At 36.2% G+C, this 9,385-nt stretch overlaps 1 protein-coding gene across 1 annotated transcript in view; it reads right to left on the bottom strand.

Moving 5' to 3' along the window:
* Positions 1 to 1,445: 1,445 nt before the first annotated feature.
* The window catches only part of LOC107723006 (1-phosphatidylinositol 4,5-bisphosphate phosphodiesterase gamma-1-like), a 39,935-nt gene continuing 31,995 nt past the window's right edge, over positions 1,446 to 9,385 (bottom strand). The window contains exons 12-17 of the mRNA XM_016531507.1: positions 7,881 to 8,001; positions 7,599 to 7,767; positions 7,375 to 7,497; positions 7,187 to 7,288; positions 2,804 to 2,991; positions 1,446 to 1,665 (exon numbers count right to left, since the gene is read on the bottom strand). Of these exons, the coding sequence (XP_016386993.1) occupies positions 1,461 to 1,665; positions 2,804 to 2,991; positions 7,187 to 7,288; positions 7,375 to 7,497; positions 7,599 to 7,767; positions 7,881 to 8,001 (908 nt within the window). The 3' untranslated portion in view covers positions 1,446 to 1,460. The remainder of the gene's footprint in view (positions 1,666 to 2,803; positions 2,992 to 7,186; positions 7,289 to 7,374; positions 7,498 to 7,598; positions 7,768 to 7,880; positions 8,002 to 9,385) is intronic.

Genomic DNA, 9,385 nt, shown 5'->3' on the forward strand with positions numbered 1-9,385 from the left:
GTTTGTTTGTTTGTTTGTGTTTGTGTGTGTGTGTGTGTGTGTACTTGTTTATGCTACAGTGAGGGGACCAAATTTCCCCACAAGGATAGTAAAACCTGAAATTTTTGACATTGTGGGGAACGGCCTGCGGTTTAAAAAATAGTAAATGATGTTTATCTGAAATTGTTATTTTGTGTTAAACAGGTTGTTTTTGAAAGTCGGTGCTTGAAATAAAAGCTTTTTATTTCATTGATTTTTATTGATGACTGCAGTGTTAATATTTTAATTATAGGACTATAATTCATTGTATAGCCTAATAGACCTGTTTTAAAAGACCTTGTTTAAAAACATTTTAATTGAGGAGTAAATAGCCTGATCTTTTGTTATCCTCGCAGCGCGTCAGTTTTGCGGTAATTATTGCGGGGCAAATTAATCGTAATTGTAACAGCTTTTTTATCAGTTCTTTTGTCTTTGGGTCGTTATGTTTCTCACAGATTTCTGCTCGTTCTAAATCAGATACAGATAAAGTAGCACAGTAAAGATTACATTCATATGAATGCATTAGTGAGAGCGATTGCGTGTGTGAATTAATTCTACCTGGCCGCGTCTCCCTACTAATAGTGAAGCTGTGGTACCTGGCAGCGTCTCTCTACTAGTAGTGAAGCTGTGGAATTTAGTTAAGAAATATATGCTTGAACTTTTCAGTTTCTAAGCTATTTTATTGAGAAATCACAGAACAGTGTTGACAAAACATTTCCGCGCTGAATGATTCTGTGCGCGTGATGTACGAGCTACTGTCTGTAGCCTATGTGTGTGCGTTACAGTGCAGCAGCGCATTAGATTAGAATGGCGATTAACGTAACTGTACAATAAGCTGTTTAAAACGTGCATTCTCCCGTTCAGTTTCGAGCATCTAGTAATATAATCACACATGTCTTGTGGAGCGCTTTCAGAGTACGCATTTATTTGTCATTTTAACTGTTTGGAAACTGAGCGTAAATGTGGAAGTCCTTCAAAGATTTCTTATCCTGTTGCGCCCTCTATAGGACCAGCGACTAATCGACGTCAAGCTTAAAGCGTCATGGCAGAGCATTGAAGTCGACTAGTCGACTAGTCGATTAGTCCGTGCAATCCCTAGTCACAATTACTTCTTTACTTTACTTAGTATCTTTCTATTCCGTGACATTCCATGTTATACTTTAAATTTCATTTTTATGATTTTTATTCCACATCACGGAGTATATATATATATATATATACTGTATATATATAAACTTGCTACATGTACTGCGTTGGGCTAACCGAGACTTGTTATAGCACTTGCATTTTATTGCTCTTTTGATTGCTTCTATTGTCCTTCTATTTGTAAGTCGCTTTGGATAAAAGCGTCTGCTAAATGATTAAATGACTAAATGTAAATGTAATGAACTGTCCCCTGTAAGTTCTTTTGATCATCAGCTGGGTCAGTTGAGACGTGGGACTCACTCTTTGCTCTCGTGAGCGTTGGTCTGCGGCACTGGCTCGGTCAGCTTCATCTCAAACTCGTTGCAGCGCAGAGGCACCTGCTGGTAATGTGTGATGAGCGCGAACAGCGTGTCGAACACCAGGTTATCCGTCAGGTAGAACTTGGGGTTGCCGGCCTCCTGCCGAGAGTGAATCCTGCAGTGCTGAACCCGACCGGACCGCCTGTCCAGAGGAAACCCACACCGCTCTTAACTCACAGCCGCTTCACTCTTTCAGTTGGGAGTAGTAGTATATTTTCATTTAATGCCATGTCAGCATCTTAGGCTATTTTTTAATGGCAAAAACAATTCACCAATACAAGTATAACAAATACAATAAAAACCAGCAAACAAACAAACACAAGTTATATTACACAAGATTTTTTACTAGTGCTGTCAAACGATTAATCGCATCTAAAGTTTTTGTTTATAATATATTTGTTTATAACATATTTTCATAATATATGTGTGTGTACTGTGTATATTTATAATATCAATTATATGAATATAAATATATACATGTAAATATTTTCAAAATATATACTGTATGTGTGGGTATTAATATATACATAAATATACACAGTACAAACGTATATTATGTAAACACAAACTTTTTTGGATGCGATTAATTGTTTGACAGTACTGTTTTTTTACATTAACATATGATAAAAATTCTAAAACTTTTTCTGGCAAAATTATACTAAATAACTCTTTGAGTTCACTTCATAAAAGAGTTTTCCACATACATTAAAAGCGGGACAGTTCGATAAAATATGTTTGACAGAAAGGAGAATCATGCAGAACATGCTTTGAGTAGGGTCTTCACCTTTAAGCAAAAATGCATGAGTCAGTCTTGTATGACCCTCTGCGACATCTGGTGAATACCACTTGATCAAATCTTTGTTTGTTTGTTTGTTTGTGTTTAACGCCATTCCAGCTTCTGTGGCTATTTTCATGGCGAGAAATATTATGGCTGAATTTTATGTGACCCTGGACCACAAAACCAGTCAAAAGGGTCAATTTCTAGAAATTGAGATTTATACATAATCTGAAAGCTGAATAAATAAGCTTTCCATTGATGTATGGTTTGTGAGGATAATATTTGGCCGAGATGCAACTCTTTGAAAATCTGGAATCTGAGGGTGCAAAAAAATCAAAATATTGAGAAAATCGCCTATCATGTTTTTATCATTTATTTTTGCTAAAAACTCCAATACTGTATTTGGCTTAACTCTGTTAAAAGAGTTTCTAGTTTTAAGAGAGATTAAAAATCAGTTTGAAAGGTCCGGATTGACGCTCTCAGGTGGAGGAGGGGAGGTTACCAGAAGGAGAGAGTGTAGTCTCCCACGAAGGTCTCGCTCTCCCGCACCAGGAACGAGCCGTCGGGCGCGCCGGTCTCCAGACAGTAGTCCGACAGCAGACGCTCCGCGATCTGACGCCCGTCACGCCCCGCTCCCAGCTTCCCGTGAAACCACTTCTCCGTCACATGCTGGTCCATGCTGTTACTGATCTAGAGGTGCAATCAGTTGGAAATCAGCTTCCAGAAGAGATCAGATGTGCTAAAACATTAGCCACATTTAAAGGCGCCAGACTCAAAACTCATCTGTTTAGCTGTGCGTTTATTGAACGAGCACTGTGCTACGTCCGAACTGATTGCACTGTATTTTATGTATAATCATTTTCTATTTTAACTGTTTTAAATTTTAAATAATTGTAAAAGTTTTTAAATTCCTTGTTTTATTGTTGTGATTATTTTTTTAGGATAATTTTATTTCCTTTTATGTAAAGCACTTTGAATTACCATTGTGTATGAAATGTGCTATATAAATAAACTTGCCTTGCCTAGAGAAGAGGAGCAGCTACAGTCTGAATGCTCAATGACATGCATGCGTTCAAAGAGCTACCACTGCCAGTCAAACGCTTGGGATCAGTAGGATTTAAAGAAGTCTCAAGGCTGCATTTATTTGCTCAAAAATACAGAAAAAAAACAGAAAAATTGTGAAATATTATTGCAATTTAAAATAATGGTTTTCTATTTTAATTAGTGCTGTCAAACGATTAATCGCATCCAAAATAAAAGTTTTTGTTTACATAATATATGTGTGTGTACTGTGTATATTTATTATGCATATATAAATACGCACACACACATACAGTATATATATTGAAAATATTTACATGTATTTACATGCATATATGTATATTCATATAATTTATATTATTTATAAATATATTTAATATATAAATGTAAAATTTTTCTGAAATATATACACATGCATGTGTGTGTATTTATATATACATAATAAATATAAACAGTATACACACATATATTATGTAAACAAAAACTTTTATTTTGGATGCGATTAATCGCGATTAATAGTTTGACAGCACTAATTTTAATATACTTTGAAATACAATTTATTCCTGTGATATAAAGCTGTATTTTCAGCATCATTGCTCCAGTCTTCAGTGTCACTTGATCTTCAGAAATCACTCTAATATGCTGATTTATTATCTATGTTAAAAACAATTTTGTTGATTAATATATTTTTGGGGGATTTGTGATACTTTTTTCAGGATTTTTTTGATGAATGAAAAGTTAAAAATAACAGCATTTATTCAAAATAGAAATCTTTTGTAACAATATAAGTATTTACTGTCACTCTGTATCAATTTAACACATCCTTGCTAAATAAAAGTACTAATCTCTTTTTTAAAAAAAAGAAAGGGACCCCAAACTTTTGAATGGTAGTGTATAATTGTTACAAAAGATTTCTATTTTGAATAAATGCTGTTATTTTTAACTTTTTATTCATCAAAGAATCACACAGCATATTAGAGTGATTTCTGAAGATCATGTGACACTGAAGACTGGAGTAATGATGCTGAAAATTCAGCTTTGATCACAGAAATACATTTTATTTCAAAGTTATTAAAATAGAAAACCGTTATTTTAAATTGCAATAATATTTCACAAAATTACGTTTTGTTTCTGTATTTTTGAGCAAATAAAATAATGCAAATAATGCAGCCTTGATGAGCAGAAGAGACTTTTTTTTAAAAACATTACAAACCTTACTGATCCCTAACTTTATAATGGCAGTGTATACAGTATACACACACACACCTAATTTAATTTAACTGAATCGAAAGTGTCACAGGAAGTTCTTAGGACACTACCGAAACTGGGGGCTTTTTTGTGTTAAATTAAGTTACTATAAACAGCAAACGTACATCTACAAGATGTCTTCTAAAGAGCACTTTAGACCTAAAGTAACCCTTTAGATTAGCAAACACATATTCACTATTAACTAAGCATTTTCCCTCAATAAACTCCTAATTTGCTGCTTATTAATAGTAAGTAAGGTTGTTGTTGTATTAGGATTAAGGGATCTAAAATATGCTCATGCAGAATAAGGTACTATTATGTGCTTTATAAGCAGTGTTCGGAAGGTTACTTTGGAAATGTAATAGGTTACAGATTACAAGTTACCCTACTTAAAATGTAATAAGTAGTGTAACTTTTCAGTTACTTTATTAAAGTAATGTAACTGATTACATTTGATTACTTTTTGATTACTTTTCTAAATTTCTAATGTTTTCAACTGTTAATCATTTTCAAACATGTAAACCAGGCACGGTAAACCTTACAGTAGTACTCAACACTGATTACTGTCACACTTTCGAAATCCTTCATCACTTGAATTAAGATTATAATATTTTAATTTTAAAGGAGACATTGGATGCAAAATATCTTCATTTGCATATAAATGTGTCTTAGCAGTGTGTGGACACAACCACCTTACAATAATCCCCCAAAAACCTAAACAGTCTCAATTATAAAGCCATTTTGATTTTGGAGTGAATAATATGCATGCTAATAAGCATCTAGGTGTACGAACATTTGCGTTTTTAAAAGTCAGTTTTACATTCGTTCTGAATAAACACCTAAAAGACATTTCCTAAATATTCCTTATACACTGAATGCATTAATTTTAGTTTATAGCGAGAGAAAGAAAGAAAGAAAGAAAGAAAGAAAGAAAGTGACTCTAATTTTCAAATAGTTATGCTTTAGTACTTCCAGCTGCTCATTCAAGCAGATGAGGGAGTTACATTTTGCACTGTTACAACAATTAACAACATATTACAATATAAAAACCATAAAGTAAACACTGTCATAAATCATCAACAAGCTCATAAGCAATCACTTGGCATAAATGCACAGTATTCACTGACTGCGAAATGCTCTGAAAGCAAGAGCCTGTAGAACACGAAAGAGAGTGTTTATTTCATTCAATCGTAGCCTTTTGAATGTTGGTTAATTATCACATAATTTTAAATTCCAGTTTGTCTATCCCTAATGATTATTAAGATTTACAACATTTAAGACCTTGAATTTAATAAAACTGCTTTTTTTGCGACTCGTGGGGACCCTGAAGCTAGACTTATTAGGGATGGGAAGATTCCCCGATTCGCTCGGTGCATTGGCATTAAAAGTTAACGATGCCATGCATCGATTTAAAAAAAAAGTGTGCATCGGATACGAGTCGCCATTTGTATCGCGATGCATCGTTTCTAACATATCTGCTTTTTTCTGTGCGCTCAGCCACTGCCGCGCGCAACCGAAGCGCGCACACGCAGAAAGAGAGAGACACCGCGTGAACAGCGAATTGATTCTTCTTTCACATACACACAAAGTTATGTTAAAATACCCGCTTTGGCAAGTATTCTAGTAAACACAGTCGGTTATGTCTTGAGTGAACGTAAACAGCTGAGAAAGAAACGGATGTGTGTCAGTATTCGGTCCGTGCATTTGGTCTTAAAGCGACAGCAGCCAATAAATACCTGCTACTGCTAATCCAATAACACCACAGCTCTAACTAAGATTAATCTGTATTTAACTTGTGCAGTGAGCACTATTGTGTTAAGCTTAATTATTACATTTCTGCACCTAAATTCTGATATTTGTAACTGTGATTTGTTGTTTTCATCTATGCTTGTAATTTGTGTAATTGTTCTTGTTTTATTACTAACTTTATTAGTTAAGCTAGTAGTTTTTGCTGTGGTATAGAAGTACTTAAAGTAAGGTTTTTTTTGTTTGTTTTTTGCTGATCCGAAAAATTATCCAATCCGTGACTCAAAATCCGAATATGATCCGAACCGTGAATTTTGTGATGCGTTGCACCACTATTGAATATGATGCATCACAATACTGAGACCTGAGGAAAAGCCTTTATTAAAGGGATTAAAGTCCTTAATGTCGATCATGGATCAAATCAATCCACCATGGCAAACAGCGAATATATTTGTGCTGTTTAATGCATTTGAGAAGTGTTTTCCTCAGTGCATAACTGGCATGCCACAGGTATATTCTCCATCTGTAAATGTTAGAAAGTCATGCAAATATATCCATTTTGCTGTCAGGAGTAGGCGAGTGAACGAGCGCTGCGAATCGCATTGTGTGGAATCGAATCGAAATCGGATCGCACTGCATCGTAATAGGGGTGAATCGCATCGTATCGCATCGGTAGCTGTATCTTTAATGTATCTTCAGCTATGCATCGAGATGCGTATCTCATCGGCCTCAGTTATGAGATGCACATCCCTAACACTTATGTGAAAACAGCTAAACAACTATTACACTACTGAAAACTGCAGTCAGGTTAGCAGTGCTGCTGTTATTCCGGAGATTGCGTTTTCCTCACCTCTCTGTGCTCCTCCTCATCCTCGTTCCCTTGATTACTTGACGTCTCTTCAGAGTAATAGATCTTATTGCTGGTCAGGACAAAGAAGTGAGGATACCACTCCTGTGAGGACAACAGTGTACATCCACGATGAGCCTCAACAATCTGCCGTCAGATTTAGATGAAGATTTAAACGAAGGCGAGCTCACGTGGTTGATGGGATCCTCCAGGTACAGGATGCCGTTCTTGATGGAGTTGCTGATGTCGTTCTCCGAGTAGGGCGTTGAAGACGAGACCTCCTCGTACGCACTTCCCTCAGCTAATTTCTTGTGCTGAACACATCAATCCAACAGTGAAGGTGCTTAGTTAAGAAAATCTTGACATGAACAGCTACAAAACGGCATTTCCTGCCATGTAGCCAATGGGCTCTCACCTTGATCAGGATCTTCCTCTTGAGCTGATTGGGCGAGGGGAGACCGTCGGCTGAGATGTCCACCGCTTTGGTCAGGAGCATCTCTCCAAACACTTTCTTAAAGTAGGTGGCCATGTTTCTCTGCTGGACAATACTGCAGTGGTCCTCGATGGAGAGGATGATGGGATAGCTGCGTGCAAACACCAAAGTGTTGATGATTGCATAACACACATTCAGAAGATTCCCGTATGAAAACATCACACAAGCACACAGAGAACTGGTGTGTGCAGACGCCACACTCACTCAGACGTAACAAAGGCGTGTTCTTTGATGGTGGAAAGCACATCGTTGAACTTGATCTTGGTGGTGAGGGTGTGACCGTGGTAGATAACAGGCATCCCATCTGGACCGTCCCAGCAGTCCACTGCAAAAAAAGCACACAAACACACGTTACAGCCAGCTGCCAGAGACACAACAACACACTTACAGGACACTGATACTGCCGCGTCAGTCTAGTCTCATAGCTCTAGCTCTAAAAAATAAATAAACAGTTCTAGTCAAATTTCAGTTCCTAAAAAATAAAAAAATAAATATAATTGCTATACATTTCTGCACTTTTTGTTTGCCTGTTTATTGTTACTGTATGTGTGTCACAATTCTCGGGATGCAAGTAGCGAGGAACGAGGAAACACGGAGATAACTTCAATTCACAGTCTTTAATGATCACATGGGGAACGTAGGAGACACAGGAACACATGGAATGACGTTTGAGGACCGACAAACACTAACTGAAAGGTTCGCGACCATCAGGAACAGTCTGGTATGGTCCTCGAGAGTCCTGTCCGCCTGCTCCAGCAGGAGAAGGAGGAATTCGGGGCGAGTGAAGGGATCCATGGGCGACACAACGGAAAGAAAAACACTGGGAGAAAAACGGAAACAAAAACGGAGGGTACAAACGGAGGTAACTGTTTTGGTCGGTCCTTCTGTCACAATTCTCGGGATGCAAGTAGCGAGGAACGAGGAAACACGGAGATAACTTCAATTCACAGTCTTTAATGATCACATGGGGAACGTAGGAGACACAGGAACACATGGAATGACGTTTGAGGACCGACAAACACTAACTGAAAGGACTGGGGCTTTTAAACACTGGGTGATTGGGAAAACACAGGTGCAAGGAATGACTAATTAAAAGGGAACACGGCACACCTGGGGAGGGAAAACACAACACAAAGAGTCCAGGGGCATGACAATGTGTTTGTTACATTTAAAATAATTAAAAAATAATAAACAAAAAACAAAATAAACTAATAACCAAACAAACCAAAAGAAACAAATACATCAAACAAACCTAAAGAACCAAATACACGAAAAAATGAAACAAACAAACCAAAAGAAACAAACAAAAAAATAAACCAAAAGAAAAACGAATGAAACAAACAAATAAACCAAAAGAAACAAACTAATGAACCAAAAGAAACAAACTAATGAAACAAACAAACAAATAAACCAAAAGAAACAAACTAATGAAACAAACAAACAAATAAACCAAAATAAACAAACTAATTAAACAAACAAACAAATAAACCAAAAGAAACAAACTAATGAAACAAACAAACAAATAAACCAAAAGAAACAAACTAATGAAACAAACAAACAAATAAACCAAAAGAAACAAACTAATGAAACAAACAAACAAACCAAAAGAAACAAATACATCAAACAAACCAAACAAACCAAATACACGAAAAATGAAACAAACAAACCAAAAGAAACAAACAAAAAAATAAACCAAAAGAACCAAAAGA

The sequence above is a fragment of the Sinocyclocheilus rhinocerous genome, unplaced genomic scaffold, assembly GCF_001515625.1.
Source record: "Sinocyclocheilus rhinocerous isolate Xijiao unplaced genomic scaffold, SAMN03320098_v1.1 scaffold664, whole genome shotgun sequence".
Taxonomy (NCBI): domain Eukaryota; kingdom Metazoa; phylum Chordata; class Actinopteri; order Cypriniformes; family Cyprinidae; genus Sinocyclocheilus; species Sinocyclocheilus rhinocerous.